Source organism: Emys orbicularis, chromosome 4 (genome assembly GCF_028017835.1).
Source record: "Emys orbicularis isolate rEmyOrb1 chromosome 4, rEmyOrb1.hap1, whole genome shotgun sequence".
NCBI lineage: Eukaryota > Metazoa > Chordata > Testudines > Emydidae > Emys > Emys orbicularis.
Genome location: NC_088686.1, coordinates 44,450,974 through 44,467,297, shown reverse-complemented (window position 1 = coordinate 44,467,297; position 16,324 = coordinate 44,450,974). Strand labels below are relative to the sequence as shown.

Here is a 16,324-nt window from a genome sequence, read left to right as displayed (position 1 = left end):
GGCTATAGAGCTGGGCAAAGCGGTCTTGGTTTTTCACTGAGCAGGAACCAGCCCTGGAAGCATCTGGTTACATTTAAAGCATTTACTTGACATTTTCATGGCTTGAATGCCATGTGGTTTTTGTTGTCTTATGAAGAATTCAAAATAAACCCCTGCAGGTTTAAGGAGCACGGCGTGTTTACAGCTCAGAGGGATGGTGCTCCAGGGAGTGGCTGACTTCCTGCAGCTTGGCAGAATAGCAGCTCCCAGCTGCGTGCAGCTCACTGCGCACTCCATGGCCAATGCCTCCCAGCAACCACACAACTCAGAGAGGAGCCCTCTGGTTGCTGCCTTCTCCTCTGGCATTTTCCAGCCAAGGGCACTCACATGGAGCAGGAACTGGGGTTCGCTCACCCCCAGCATCGCAGCCCCGAGTTGGGAGCTCGCAGCTCGGTGCTGTGGGGGCAACGCTCTAGGCTAGGTAGCTGCAGGGCTGCCCCACAACAAGGAGTTCTATATGTGTGAAAAGTCAACCACTACGCAGGTGCTGGGGCCTCTGGACTGAGGCAAAGGCAGCAGGTCAGAAGTGGCTGTGTGGAGCGACATGGGTCCCTGCTGGGCTCTGTGCAGCACTGAGCCCCCAGTGCTCTGTGAATAACACCAGCCAGAGCTAAACACACAGCCTGCATGACAGGCACCCATCCACCCTGCCATCTCAAATATGGTGTCCTGCCGGGGCTGCCCAGTGCTTCCCACCCAGAAACCTGAGAGCACAGGCAAGAGTGCCCAGCCAGGGGGCCACCACGCATCGGCCAATCCCCAGAGCCTGGATGGGGACTAGCTCTGTGTCACTAGCCCTCTGAACCCGATAGCCTAGGCACAGTGCCTTGCTGGGGACTGCACTGCACCACCAGCCTTTGAACCCAAGAGCCCTGTTGGAAGGCTGCCCCATGCCACTGTCCCCTATGCTGCCAGTCACCACGCATGTACGGCCCACTATGGCAGCACGGGCACGGTGGGTTGGCCACATGTAATCCATGCTCCCTGTGCCCTGCTGAAGGGAAGCAAACTAGAACGGCATTTCCAGCTGAATGCAGCATATTAAGCAGAGACCAGGAGCCACCCTCTGCACTGAGCAGCAGGGAGGGAATCAAGCCCTGGAGAGAGGCAGTGACTGGTGCCCATTCTGTTGCATGCAGGGCTAGCGGAGGTGAGAGGCGCATCGATACTATAACTCATACAGCAGGTACACAGCCTGGCCATTCTGTGGCAGGAGTGCTCAGCAGTTCCCAGTATCACCACCAGGTGGTACCAAGCTCAACACAGCCCAAAAGGCCCAGAGTAAAAAGAAGAAATTTCCACAAGCAGGTCTCCCTGCCCAAGAGCCCTATCAGGTCAGCCACAGCAGGTGCTTGGACAAATTCAGGAGAAATGCGCATGGGGTTGGGCCTCAGGAGGGCCCATGCTTTAATCCTGGCTCTGCCACTGAGTGCCAAGGGGGTCTTGGCTAAGTCACCTCACTTCAGTCTCTGTTTCCCACCAATAACACAGGGCTGCGATACTTATGTACCTGTGGGGATGAGTCTGTTAGGGTACAGTGCCCTGACTACGCCAAGCGCTGATAATGATCATATTTAGCAGCTCTCACCTGAGGTGCTAGATGTGCTCTGTAATCTCCAAACACCCCAGTCTGGAGATAGCAGCCCCAAATTGCACTCAAATTGAGCACAAGAGAAGCTGCCCCTCCCTCACTCAATAGGGTTGGCAGGTGCTCTCAGAAACAAGCAGCATCTGGGGCAACAAGGGGGAAGAGGGTTCCCTTTTTTGTGACAGAGTCATTCCTGCCCTGATCTTGTCAAGAGATCTCTAGGGCTCTGTGCAGGGGGAGAGGTCCACCCATGTCGTTCTCTTTCCAGGCTCAGGGCCTTAGTCATTGTCTTTCATCCAGATGCCATTTCCCTGGTCCACAAGTGCTGGGAGACAGAAAGACAGAACCCTTGGCTTGTTTCTTTGGAGTTCCTGTCACAACCTCATCTCCAAAGTTAGCGGGTAACTTCCTACGTGTCCACAGTGAAAACAAACCTTCAAGAATGCACAGTCTGCATGGCAAAGCCCCCTCTGCCACCCATGTCAGGAAATGCCACAGCCACGGCTGAATGTGCAACCTTAACTCCGCCCCCTTGGCTTATTACAATACAGTCTTCCTTATTAATTATTGGTACTGCAGGAGCGGCCTCAGTCAGGATCAGGGCCCCACTGCACCATGTGCTCCACACACACATAAGATGACACAAGCCTTGAAGACTCTGTAATCTTGTTGGAAACCAGATTCAAGCAAGTGTAACGAACACTAGGGGGAAGGAGGACAAGAGAAGCAGCGATAAGATCACGGAGTTGCACACGTTAATGGTGTGCACAGCCATTATGTGATCACATGCTTTCCCAAATATTACAATAGTATACAGTACATTTTTTTACAACCTTCTAGGCATCATCCTGTATTACTGGGCACCGCACAATGTATTACTAATACACAGGCTCCATTAAAGTCATTCATAGATTTAAAGCCAGAAGGGATCATTAAATTATCAGGGTTTGACCTCCTGTATAGCACAGGCCAGAGAATTTCATCCAACTTTATATGAGAAGTTCACCATAAACCCTTCTTACACAACACAGAGTGAGAGTGAAAAGCTGCTGGCGTAGACAAGCCTCTGAAAATAGGAATCTGAGTTAGCATCATTAACTGCCTCTGCCCCTGAGCAGCCTTCGGATGTTAACTACATTACTAAGGAACACATGCTGGAGAGAGAACACACCATATATGCTGTCTGAATAAACAGATTCTGTAGACTGAAAAACAAAGACATCAGTGTGAACAAAAAAGATTAAACAGCAGTTTCTTGTATATTGGATGTGCCCTAAGATTGTAGGGGCTCTGTATGATGTGGTATTGAATTATTCCAGAAAAGGCACATGACTACGTGACTGAAGATCGTATTGGAATGAGGCAGCCATGTTAGGGGCCAAGTTAAGGCTGCCCGTGTAAGCCTAACTGGGGTGTTTCCCAACTCCTGAAAGCTTTGCCCTGCAAACCTTCATGTCTCTGTTCCTATTTTTTCTATGTCACATTTGCTAGAGGTGGTGGGGTTGGCAGGGGAGGGATGGGCATAAACTGCATCAACCAAAGCATGGTGCAGTGTGAGTCCTGTGGTGTTGATAGGGGAGGCGGGGGCAACATGTGTCAGGGCAGGAGCTGGGTGTGTCTCCCAAGCACTGATGAGGGATGTATGCAGTGTGCCAGTCTCGTGCCTGTGCATGCATGTATGCCAGGATTGCTAACTTCCACTGTTCATGTCCTAACCAATCTCCACTGACCTACTGCTCCCGCTGCCAGGAGTGGGGGGAAGGAGGGGCTCACAGCACAACAGCCTCGGGGGAGGCTCATGAAGATGCTCTTCTCCATTTGGAAAGCACTGAGCACCCCGCGGGCACTAATAATAGGAGCTGTGTGATTAGGTCTGATCTCAGGAGCCAGCCGGCTGTTGGGAGGGGGGAGCACAGGCTCCGCAGTTGTAGAGACGACACTCAGCAGCTTGTGCAATGGGAAAGCACCCAGCCACACTGTAACACGTCTGCCTTGAGTTGGGAGCTGGCCAGCTCTTGCTAGCGATACACCCAGCTCTGTGGCATCTTTACACCTTGGGTGCATCTGAGACATTTCAATGGCCCAGAGGCTCCCAACTCTGGGACACCAAGGCCCAGGGTGGGAACCTGCCAAAAGCCCAAGGACTACATCAAAAGATGTACAAACATTTTAAAATCAAACTGAACACACCCAACCTGAACATGGGCTGATCCTGGCAGTGGGCAGGAATACTGTGATCCATGGTAGGAGGGCGTGTGTACGGATACCAGTCAGGAGGGGTCGGTTCTAAGCAAAGCTCCACAGAGCGACTGCAGCTTTGAGGATAATTCTGTTTCCCTTATTCTAATAAAGCTCCTTGTTCAGGGTTAGAAAAAAGCAGCTTCTGTGATTCTTTGCTACTGACGCCGGACATGGTGTCAGAAGTTGACTCATTCCAAGCCAGCAAAACACAATACCAAAGTTCAGCTCTCCCTAAGACTTTCAGTTGGCTTCGCTCAATGGCCTGCGTGGAAGGAGCCCTTCCCCAGCTTTCACACTGTAGCCACAGTGAACACAGAGCATGGCCTAGGCCCCAGGATATGGCACCGTGTTCACTTTTACCACAGGGAGTGAAGCTAAACACACGTCTGGATCATCGCTGTCCCAGAGGAAAGATGAGACAGCTATGCCATCCTTCCTAGGAAGCAGGAGGGTGAGCATTTTATTGCAGAAAGGAATGGGGTGTTTCTGACAAAGGGTGCAGAGTACAGCACAAGGGCACGTCTACACTGGAGCTGGAGATGTCATTCCCAGGTCGGGCAGACATATCCATGCTAGCTCTGATCAAGCTAGCAAACAAAATATAGCAGTGTAGCTCTGGCAGCGCAAGCAGCGGGATGGGCAAGCCACCCCAGGTTCCACCCATCTGAAACCTCCCGACAGTCACACTGCTGCAACTACACTTCTATAGTTAACTCTGATAGAGCTAGCACAGGTATGTCTGCCCGAGCTGGAAATTAAACCTCAGGGTATGTCTCCACTGGAGCCAAAGTGTGGTGGGCCTGTATTAGGGCCCTATATGGAGAATCAGAGCACTGCAACTTAGGAATCGGTAAGAAAAAACAAATAAGACATTATCTAGTAACTGGGGTTTTAAAAAAGGAACTTTCAGAATAATTATAATTAGTGTCTGAGCTACTGTGGAATGGCTGGTGCATCTTGCCTGGTCATCTGAGTGAGTGAAAATGAAAGGCACTCTGCAGGAAAGGGGTGCAAGTGTGATGCAGGTAGAAAACATTCCCATGCAGGAAAAAGAAAACACCATAAGATAAAGCCTCTTCAAATGACAGAGTTTCCTGGGCAGAAACACAGCGAGTATAGCAAAGGCGAAAATCAGATAGATGAGATGGAATCACGAGTCTTGTAGAATTACGAGAAAGGCACAACTCAAAGACACTTTCCTATCCAGAACATATATCCAATAGGCTTTGGAAAAGAATAGCACTAGGCTTGTGTTAGGAAAACAAACATGTTGGTAGCCACTGACTATTCCAGTTACGCAAAACTTCTCCACCTCACTAGACCCCCCCAAGTCAGCAGGTCAGAGAAAAGTTAACAAGGCAACTTTTCTTGTCCTGGCATCCAGGCGAAATAAATAGTCACTGACAATGACCCACGATATGCCAGCTCCATGTCCCAAGCTTTTGGGATGCAGTGTGATTTCAAGGATTTTACTTCCAGCCCTCATCACCCACAAGTGAATAGACTGGTGGAGGGAGCAGTTCAGATTGCTAAGAGAATGCTACAACTAAAGTTTACCTATTAGCTCTTCTGAGCTATATGGCTTCCCCACAACAGTCATGAGAGTAAACTAAACTCAGCTGCCTATGGGTCAACACTGCCATCCTCACAGGTAAATCTTCATCCTAAGTGATCCTGTTTAAAGAATGAGAGCTGCTACTTCTAAGAGGTCTCAGGTTTTCTTCTTTAGCCATCTGACTGCAGCCTGACCCCGCACCCAACCTTAAACCAGGCCACCCACCCCTGATAAAACTGGACATCAGCTTTTGTCCCTAAGTAGCTGCAGCCCAAGAACGTGGTTGAGACTGATCTGGGTACTCATAACAGAGGTAGCAGGCAGCATCTCCCGCTGATTCCCCAAGCCCAGCTGAATTGCCATGTGATCCCAAGAGCAATGATGCTTACACCACAACCTTAGTGGAGGGTGATCATTCTGCTAAGTGTCCTGAACTGACTGAATGGGATTTGATAATCCAAGTGAATCCACTGGACAAGCCCCTCTCAGGGCCAAAAGGTGAGCAGAGCTGGATAAGTGAGGAAGCCAGAGGCTTGTCCAGAGCTATAGTTTGTTCTTAACTATTAATTATTGTTAAATATGTTTATAGAGCAATGGGGGAGGAGGGCAGGAGGGGAAAAGGTGTAAGGCTGTGCGAGCTGCTACTTTAAATCTGTTGTAGGAAGCCGGTGGGATGGGGCAGAGGAAAGCTCTAAGCAGAAGCTCTGCAGTGAGGCTGGGGGAGGGAAGCTTTAGGAATAGTGCTGCTTTCCTTACTCTAGTAAAGTTCCTTGTTCAGTGCTGGAAGAAAGCGTTTCTGTAAGTCTCCACTAAGCTCACATGTCAGAAGGCACTTGAGCAATCAGCCCCCAGCCAGCCCTCTCTGCCATTATCCTGTGACTATGCTGAGAGGGTGGCCAGGAGTGGCAATTTGGGTGTTCCTAACTGATTAGGGAGGGTGGCTTCATGAGCACCACTACACCAGCAGAGCGATCTGAGAGGTGCACCCAGGGCAGGGGAGCAGGGAGGGGAATGGCAGGAGAGGGAGGAAGCACAGGGCCAAGGGCTCTTCTGCGGAGTCTCTAGGCACACCACATGCCCCCTCCCCCCAGCTCCACATTACCATGGCAGGGACTGGAACTGGAGGCAGGTGTGCCGGGCAAGTCATAGGAAGCCTCCTCCAGCTGAGCCAGCAGGAGCTGTGTGAAGCTGGAAGCTACTGCATGCAGAACTTACAAGGGGCCCATTCCAGGTGCAATGCGCCAAGAGGCCAGTACCTGCAGTCGGAGCCCATGGCAACCCAGCTACATTCCCCAAAGCCAAGCAGGGGCCACAACAGCCCACCCCACTGCACTGCCCCACAGTCACACACTGCACAGCAACTCCCCACCTCCTGCACTCCCTGCAAGGCTACACACAAAACCCCTGTACGAGCAGGGCAGCAAAAGCTACAGCCTGCAATGCAACATAGTTGTGTGACCCACAGCAACCCTGCCGTGCCGCAAACCCACGCAAGAAGGGCAGCACAACCAGCACGTTCCAAGGCAACACACCCAGGAGAAATGCTGCAGACAACACGTCACGTGCTCTCACACACGCTCTCTGTGCTGAGACGGACTCCTCCTGCACGTGGGGGACATACACACATTGTTACAGCAAGTAACTGAGCTGACTCCTAAGCTGCTTTGGGCCCTGGGCTGTGTGCCAGGGGCAGGTGAGGGTCAGCACAGCTGAAGCTGAGCACAGACTGGCCCTTATTACTGCACATGGGACAGAAAGTGGGTAAGTGACCTACGGAGAGAGAGACTATCAAGCTCTGCCTCCTAGGGATGGCATAGGTGCAGTGCCAGTTGGCACAGATGGTTGGTTAATGAGCAAAGAGCGGGTGGATATGGGACCAACACCAGAGGTCCCTCCTGTGGCCGGAGCTTTGAGGCTGGAGTCCCCACTTACTGAGATCCCCTGAAGATGGGGGACCTGGCTCTTTTGCTCCCAGCTCAGACCTCTTAGTGGGTGCAATAGAAGGAGTCACGTTAGGCACCTGGTCCTGCAGCGAGACCCCTTTGGCTGCACTTACCCCATGAGTCGGCCTCTGGCATTCTGCACCTTTGCCCTAGGCACTGTCCGAGCTTTGAGCCCGTTTCTTTGCTGCTGGCGTGAGGAGTCCGTCCTCTGCCTCTGCACAGGGGTCTGAAGGAGGGTCCCATCTGGAGAGTCTGCAGCTGCCCTCAGGTTGCTGGCTTGGCCTCGGGCGCTCTGGGGAGCAGGTAGTTTGTGATCTGGAGGAATAGACGGCTGCTCCCTGTTGTCCCCTCCTGTCAAGCTCCTCATCCAGGCTGGGCGATCCACAGGAGAGGCTTCTGGGAGGTGCTCCGAGGCAGAAGGAGGGCTGTGCACCCGGAACAGGCTGTACACCTTGCCCGTGGGTCCCAAGTTACTGCCCTGGTTCCGCAGCCTCAGCCGAGTTGTGTCCCTGCTCCCAGCTTCGGTTCGGAATGAAGAACTCGGATCAAATCTTCCAGCAAAGTCTCTCTGAGAATCCCCAAGCCCCAGGAAAAGAGCTAAAGTGAGAGGGAGAAAACTGCCCCAGGAGCCCCTCATGCTGCCTGCCCGAGAGGAAAGGCCAGTCCTGAAGGGAGCAGAGAGCACTCAGCGTGTGGCTGACAGCCCCATGAAGCCAAGTATCCAACGGGAGTTTGTGGGAAGAGACTAGGCAAAGTTCCTTGAGCGAGTCCCTGAAATAGCCTTCCAAATCCTTCACTTTGCCATGTGCTGGGGGGCCGGGGGGGGGGGGGGGCGGCACTTAATCAGTACCTGCTGCCTGCAGGAGCTGGAGAGCCTGGGGCGAAGGTAACACAGCAAACCCAACAGCGTGGGCTGCATAGAGCGGCTGCAGCCGTCCCTCCTACCCCTGAAAGGAGAACTCCCAATCTCTCCTCTCCCCTGGCTGTCAGAGCCTGCGCTCTCTGCAGACAGCTCCAAGCACCTTCTCGCCTGCCTCTGGCACTGGCGGAGTCTGGAGGGGATGGAGGGTTTTATTTTTGGAAACCTCCCCCTTTTGTGTCTTTTTGATGCTGACATCGCCCCTCTGCAGAGGACACAGCTCGGCCCCCTCCTTACCAGAGGAGACATTCCAGCAACACCCACTTTGGCAAAGGGAAACAAACTACAACAGAGAAACATTAACCCATGAGCGACCGGGGAGGGAGGCCCTTCCACCGCCTGCTCAGAGAGCTTATGTTCAGCCTCCCTGCTGTTGAACAAGCCTGTGGCTCAGCTTCCCCAGCTCACAAGAAGTGTTAGAATTTCACAACAGCTGTAAGCGTTCAGCGAAGGTGGGCAGTCAGGGGTACATAGGGGAGCCCCGGAGACAGAATATACCTCGGGCCAGGGCCCTTCACCCCTATGCCACAGGGGCTAGGATCTTCTGATTGAACCCAAACACATTTAGCCCGCATACTTGGGGAAGGCAGGAGGGCTGTTAGTCCCGTTTCCCAGAGGGCGAACCTGAAGCCCAGAGAGGGGAAGTTTGCCTTGCTCGAGGTCAGGCAGTGGACCAGCCTCTTAGCTAGATCCCCCAAGTCCCAGCTCTGTGCTTCATTGTATTAATCTCTTCACATCCATGGTGCCACGCCAGAAAAGGCCTAGCCAAAGCTCTAGGTCCTTCAGCTACGAGACCAGCCTTTCTACCAGGAGATAAGGCCAGGGAAAGTACCAGGCAGGATGGAGAAGAGCAGCACTAGCCTCCTCCTCGTCTGCCTCCAACGTGAGCAGCTGATGTTTTCAATTAGGCAGTGATTGAAAAGACCACCTCTAGTCCCAAGAGATGGGACTGATCTAGCAGGAAAACAGAGCCAAGGGTCCTGATCTCAGCTCTACCAACTGACTGCGTCCTCGCCAGGTCACCTCCCCGCTCCTCTGCTCACTGTGGTCATCTCTCAACTGAGACAAGGACAGACTTTCCTCCCAGGAGGGTCTGAAGCTGAACTCCCTCCCCTGGCAATCCAGTGGTGGAAGAGGCTCCGGCGGCACACAGTATTAGCGGTGGTCTGACTTCTCTCCTCACTTGCGAGCACAAGCTTATTAAATGCATACTGGGATCTCGTCGTATCTCAGCACACAAGGAGGGCAGGGAGGAGAGTGGCATGTGCCCACGAGGAGAGGGGTGTTGTTTGGTACGTGCCACTGGGCGGGCCCTGCTGGGGGTGTTTGCCAGTTAGAATATCTGGGGCAGACCTCACTGCAGCCCCAGGGTGGTCAGTATCTGAACAAATCCCAGCAGGTCACCTGAGCACCTGTATATCCACTTTGTTCCTACGTGACTCACCAGTGGGAAAAACTACCCCACTGGACCCCAGGACTAGCTCCTGCCAGCTCATGCCAGAGTCTGCCTCGCCCTGCCCTGAACATCCACCTTCTTCTGACGGCCTGGGCAGGTCTGCGACCTCTGCACAACTGGCAGATCCAGGGGAGCTGCATCCAGACCCTTCCCCTTTCCATCACCAGCCTTACCAATGCAAGGCCCTCTCCCCCTACAACAGCTTACCTCAACTGGCTCCTCTCATTCGCCCACTCCTCTCCTCTCTGCACCCTCCTTCCCTCAGTGTCTCAGCAGCAGGGGGCTGCCTCTCACCTCACCCAGCTCCAACTGCTTCCGGACAGACTGGCAGCAGGGGCTCTGCTCTGTACAGGTGAGGAGGGAACCTCTCCTCCCACCAGCTTCTCATGCTGCCCGCACCCTCCAGGACACTGGGGCAGCTCTCAGTACCACCAGTTACTCTCCTGGGCACCTCCTGATGGAAGCAGAGGTCCCAGCTGTCTCCTTCCCTGGTTTCAATGTAAGCGCTCTGTTCTCCCTGCCAGTGGTTGTCTCAACCCTGGCACTAAGGGCCACCTGCAGGCTTAGGTGAGCCGAGTCTGAAGAGGTAGCAAACCCAACAAGTGACATTTCTACAGCTGAGCCTGGTCTCTGCAGGGCCACATTTCAGCGCTGCCCAAGTGCCCATAGCTCAGGGCAGCCGTGCTCCCTACTCCCCTAGAGTGAGCAACAGGGACGGATCCTCTGCTCCTCCCCTCTCCCTCCTGCAGAACCCAACTCTGCTGCAGCCCTCGCTGGCAGGGGAAAGGGGTGTGACGAACCGCTGGAGCTGCACCAGGAGCAGAGGTGGTGCTGGGGGGAAACAGATGTGGGGGCAAAATTGATGGGGGGGCTGGAGAAGGCAGATGGGATGTCACTTTCATTGCTGTAGAGAATAATGGACACCCCCCACACATACACACACACACACTTTAAGCACTGCCCTCCCCCTCTCTTTGCTCTCTCTAAGCTCCTGGTCAGGGCCAGAACTTTGTGCCTATGGCCAGAAGCTTCAAAGTCATCCTAGTCCTTGAACATCCATCTCCTCCTATGCCGGCAAAGCTAATTACTAGCTCCCTCAGGCCAGGAAGTGGGGCCAGGTTACCCACACACACAGCCCCTGCAGACCCTCCATCACCCACCCTCGCTGCCCACCCAGCCCTACAGCCAATTCTAATGCCTGCTCCTCGTTTTCAGAACTCTCCTGACTCCACTTTACCTTTCTGCTCTCAGACTCCCCCACTGCCTTCCTAGCCACCTGTTCTGCTGCCTGCTCCCACCACTTTCCTGCACTTAGTCTCCTTCCTGCCCCTTCCCTGCTGCTCTCTATGGTGTGGGCAAGGGAGGATGGACCAGGCAAAGAAGGGAGGAAAACCAGCTCTCTCTCTACCCACCTACCCCCTCCCTACAGGCCCTTGAGTCACATCCTCTCTTCAAATCTCATCTTAAAGCTAGGCCAGAGAAAACCAGAGTGGTTTGTGCAGGATGTTAGATTGTCATCCAGCCACTATAGGGTTATTGAGCTGGCAGTGGAAACACATGGGCTAAGCTGGAGTCCATAGGAGCTTCTCTTTTCTTTTTGGCCCAAACTATCAGGGAGAGATATACTGTTGCAGCTGAAGTTACAGCACTTACCTGTGTCTACCCAAGTCTGAGAGCAGTGAAGGGACCTGGCTGGACTGGCATTTGACCCTGGTGGCGGTTGCTGGTTTATCAATGAAGCCGTTTGTTGAGGAAATCCAACGGGTGCTTTGGGATTTTCCAATGCGCAATCAACCCTTCCCTCTCTGTAGCTGAGGCTGAGTCTCTGTCCAGGAAGCAGTTTGTGATAGCATGTATGTAGCTATTGGATCCAGAGAGCACAGCCTGATAAAAGCCATTGCTGGTTTCTTTGTTCTAAGGGAGAACGTCCTCTCCATCTTCACCTAATTACTTTCTTATGCAGCAGTGGAAAAAATGCTTAGTGTCTAAACCTGACACTAAAGAATTATCAGTGCCATAAACAAGGCTTGGAAAACAAGGAGCCAGAGCCCAAGGCTTTGCTGAAAACTAGATTCTGCTGAAACAACTGCAGACATTCTTCTAGCTCCTGCCATGTTCGGGCATGAGCACAGGAGGTGCTGCCGCTGCTGCTCCTATTTGGATCAAAGAATAAATTTGCTCTTTACCCATCTGATTAAACCTCTTTGGGTGCCAGCACCAGCCCAGAGCCACCAATGGGTCAGGGAGAGTTAAGGAGGGTGAGGGGATCGGTTTCCTTTCTGACAAGGTGAAAGAGAGAAGTATAAAACAACCAAAGCAATTAATGGTCCCATCCCTCCAACACCTCACACAGGCTGCTCCGCCTCAGGCTCCTGTGGAGCCAGGCCCAGGGAGCTTGCATAACTTTTAAAATCATTTTTACTCCCGGTTTACAATAACCCCTCAGCGGTTGGACATTAAACTCTTTCCGTCGTTAAACGTGCAAACACTAGCTTGTTATTGTAGGGATGCTCTGGAGCCATGCACCCCCATTGCTGATTTAGAGTTGCTCATGAGCGTGGGACACAAAGCTGTGTGTTTCTGCTTTGTTACTGCAGGGTTGCTTGTGGGCACCCGGGGCTAGTGGTGGGGGTGCTTGGGAGCATGAGGCTGGGCCCCCTGGCTTGTTATTGCCATTTTGCTTAGGCAAGCTCTTCCTCTCTACACATCTCCAGCACAGGTGCTATGCAAACACTGGAAGCCTTGATTAGAGCCGCGCCGGTTGGTAGGTGCAGGTCGAAAGGCAGTGTTGTTTCAGCCCACGCTGCAGGCTAACTTTCAGCGCAGGACTCCGTGTGCTGCCCTCTAGGCATTGGCACTTCTCTGGCTGCAGTGACTCATTTCATACTCATCCTGTCTGTTAGAAATGGGGAAGTGCAGAGTCAGTGGGGAATTGCAACAGGAGTTGGATTTCAATGCGCTGCTCAGCAGACAAACACGAAATAGCTCAGTTCTCAGGAACTCCCCAGACAGCAGAGCTTGGACAGTTCAGGGCGATGCACCTACAAGATCACACCCTTGCCGAGATTAGCAGTGGAGCGATGATGAGAAAGCAAGCCAACAACCCTGAATTTGACAGTTGATCTCTGGCAACTGGGCCATCTGGCCATTTGCTGCTGGGAACAGAGGGCTTTTCTAGGAAGTTAAGCCGAATTACTAAAGATCTGAATTTTGTGTGTTAGATAAAACACATTAAACCCCTGTGTGGATGCTCTCATACAGATGTAAAGCAGCCTTAATTCATTTTAGCTTAATGCACTTTTGCACTTTAAATTCACACCTTTAGTTATTTGTCTTAATTTCCCATGTAGACAAACACTTAGGTAGTAGTGCTTGGCATCAGTTCAGCTTAGCTGCAGAGATCAACAGCTCCTAGACCCAGAGGGGCCGTGTCTAAAGAAAGAACAAGCTCAGAGACTGACCTAGGTGGTCACCCCCACCAAATCACATGCTTTCCAAGTCCCAGCTGATGTGCTGCCAAGAAGCAGAGGATGAGACTGACCATGGAGACACCACTAGATGAGTGCGTTCTTCAGACCAGCATAGGGGACAGATGGAGCAGAGTGTAGTTGTGCTGGTGCTGCGATTCTCCTTTTCCCACAGGAGAGGGGGTTGCTCAAGGGGCAGAGTTAAGCCCATTGCTAGAATAGAGTGATGTGGGTGCATGAAGTGTTAGGGAACTCAAGACAGGAAGAACATGGAGGCTGGATTCACCTCCCAGCTGAGGAGGGCAAGGTCCAATCCTGAACTTCAATTTTCCCTGGAGGGATTAGAATGAAGAATCAATTCCCTTTTAGCCCTCAGACCAATGGGAGAGAGGCCCTTCAAGGCAGAGATGATGGAGGCCAGGGTCCCTTTGCCCCTGGACTCAGACATACAGGGTTTATATATTTCAGTGTCACTGCATTCTTGCCCTTTGTGACTGCATCACCCCTGTAATTTGACTCTAAAGCTATACAGCACCTGGGATTCACACTCCCAGGGACAGTTGGCCCCCAGATGTGGCTCCTGGCACCATGTTCCTTAGATTAATTAGCTCCTTTTCATTCTCTGCAGAAAGGTTCAGAACCCACATGTGCTTATTCCTCCACTGCTGAGCACATCCGTAACACGCTGCAGATGGAATGCATTCCACAGATTCGGGAGCTGGCTGCTGAGAGGAAAAAGGGAATGTTTTACTATGTACAGGGCCGGAGAAAGCCTACGGGGGCCTTGAGTCACAACCTGCACTTCCTCTGGTGGAACCCCACCCCACGCTGGCACTGTTGGTGGGGAGTGGAATCAGCCTTATGACACATCTCATGAGGTTTTATCCCTCTGAAAATGGAGACACTCAGACCTTCACCCTCAGCTTTCTTTAGTGTGCGGTAGGTAACATACACCATTAGAGACATTCAAAATGTTATGGGCCCATTCAGAGAAGAGATGTCTCACACAGAGACAGGAGATGCAACCTCAGGGGAGTCGGCCAGGGCCACGGCAATCAGACAAAAGTACAAAATGAAGAAAGCCCAAGAGTCATTTGGACAGGACCCTGCAGAGAGGACATCACCAAGCAGCAGAGACAGCTTCAGGACTCAATAAAGCATCCAGAAAAGCCTCCAAGGATAGAACTCCAGCCCCTTGACTTTGCCATGAAACACACAGCTCAGCGTGTTCTGGGACACTGTTCCACTAGAAACACGACATTCCCACTGGGCAGGTGGGCAACTACTGAGCAATAGGGGAATAGCTCCACACAAAGAGAGCTAGCCAGCTCTCTGAGAGCCCCAAAGCACACTCCAGCCTGGGGAAGGGCTCAGCAGGCAGACTAGCCATATGTGTCAGTGATGGGCTGCTGTCAGGAAACAGAGGAGAGAAGCTGTCCAGCAGCTCCTAGTCATGAGCTGGGTTTGTTGGCTTCAGCGTTCCTTCTGCTTTCACTTAAACAGGACCAGCTCCAAGAGGGAGGAAGGAAGGAGGCATAGGCCAACCATTTGGGTGTCCCATGGACAGGCACTTTGGGGATACTGTTGTCTAAACATGTGTGTTCACATTAACATTGGCTCAGGCCACACACAGTGAAGGAGGTTAGAACACAAGAAAATATACATAAACATATCTATACAAAGGAGGGAGAAACCTGGGCAGCAGGAGCAGATGAGAGACCTCTAGGGACAAGAGTGGAGAGCAAGTCAGATAGGAGTTTGCCATGTGATAAGGCTAGTGAAAGGCGCTGGTGAGGCTGCCATTTGAAATCCAGCGGGCTCCCTGTTTAATGATCACACTGATGGTTATTTCAAGCCTCTTTTCTCCATCACTGACTATTCCCACCAGCAGCTGGAATGTGACTCAAATGTAACCAATGCAGTATAGAGAGAAGATGCCTGAAACAATAGCTCCAAGAGAAGGGTGTGCTCCCCATTTTCTAGCAGGGTATGTATATAGCAAGGACGAAGAACAAACAGCAGCACATCTCTATCTCTGTGCTGTCTGTAGGAGGACCATGAAAAGGACAGAGTTTGTTTTTCCTGCATCTCAGTAGGGTGTTAATTCTGATGGCTGCCTCAAGAGGACAGTTGAAGCATCAATATTCATTGCACAGGTGGAGGGAAGGGAGGGGGAAATGAGCCTTAACTCTCAAGAGGCCTGAGAACAGGAAACCAACTTTAGGATATACTGCAACCCAGACAGCTTGTATTAGTGGAAGCCTGGCCCCTTTGATCTTCCCCATCTGTTTTTTGAGGCACAGCTCTCCAAGGCAACAAGAACACCCAGAAGAGAACAGACCCAAGGACTTCAAGCAAGATGGACAAGTATCAGTGACAGAGAAAAAACAGGAGGAATGTCAGGGCCCAGGCGGAAAGTCTTCTTCTGTTCCACTATATTAAACTTTTCTAAAAAACCCACTGAATTTCTTCAGTACCATCTTAAGTTTTATTAAAAACAAGAACAAGACCACCATTCACCACTTTTTGGACTCAAGCTTCAGATTAAAGCTGTTTCATTCCTTTTCTCTTCTACCAAACAAGGAGTGACAGCTTTCCAGTTCCCTTAAAGTAAAACACTTAGCCTGGCTGTCCACCAATTTTGGTTTAGATTGGGAATCTCGTAAGTCACCACCGTGGCAGTTCAGGTTAAAAGAGAAGCTGGTTGTTGACAATGTGGATTTTCAGCAGGTTGATTCTAACCAGGTGTTTTAGTGTGTTTGTACACTTTGCCAGCCTGGGAGTATCAGTCACCCCCACTACAGAATCCTAGCTGATCTCCTGCCAATTTGGGAGCTGAACCAGCAGCATGAAAGGTCAGACCAGTATCTCAGCTGACAATTAATGGCAGAGTGATTTTGAGTCACTACTAAGAGCTCATTAATAAATTAATACTGGGGATGAGCAAACAACAACATTGCTATTGGCTGGTGGATTTGTGACATCAGAGATAAGGAAGTCAGTCATCATGCAATTAGGGAGTTTGTAGTTCATTTGCATATTACAATCCCATAGGATAAAAGGTGGAGGCACCAGGCTGGGTTTCCAGTTTCCCAGCTGTGACTTCACAGGCTGGG

The 16,324-nt window shown here is 51.7% G+C and overlaps 1 protein-coding gene across 1 annotated transcript in view; it reads right to left on the bottom strand.

Annotated features, from left to right (window-relative positions):
- LTBP2 (latent transforming growth factor beta binding protein 2) overlaps positions 1-8,003 on the bottom strand; it is a 113,721-nt gene extending 105,718 nt beyond the window's left edge. The window contains exon 1 of the mRNA XM_065404166.1: positions 7,480-8,003. Coding sequence (XP_065260238.1) covers positions 7,480-8,003 — 524 coding nt within the window. The remainder of the gene's footprint in view (positions 1-7,479) is intronic.
- Between the last annotated feature and the right edge of the window lie 8,321 nt (positions 8,004-16,324).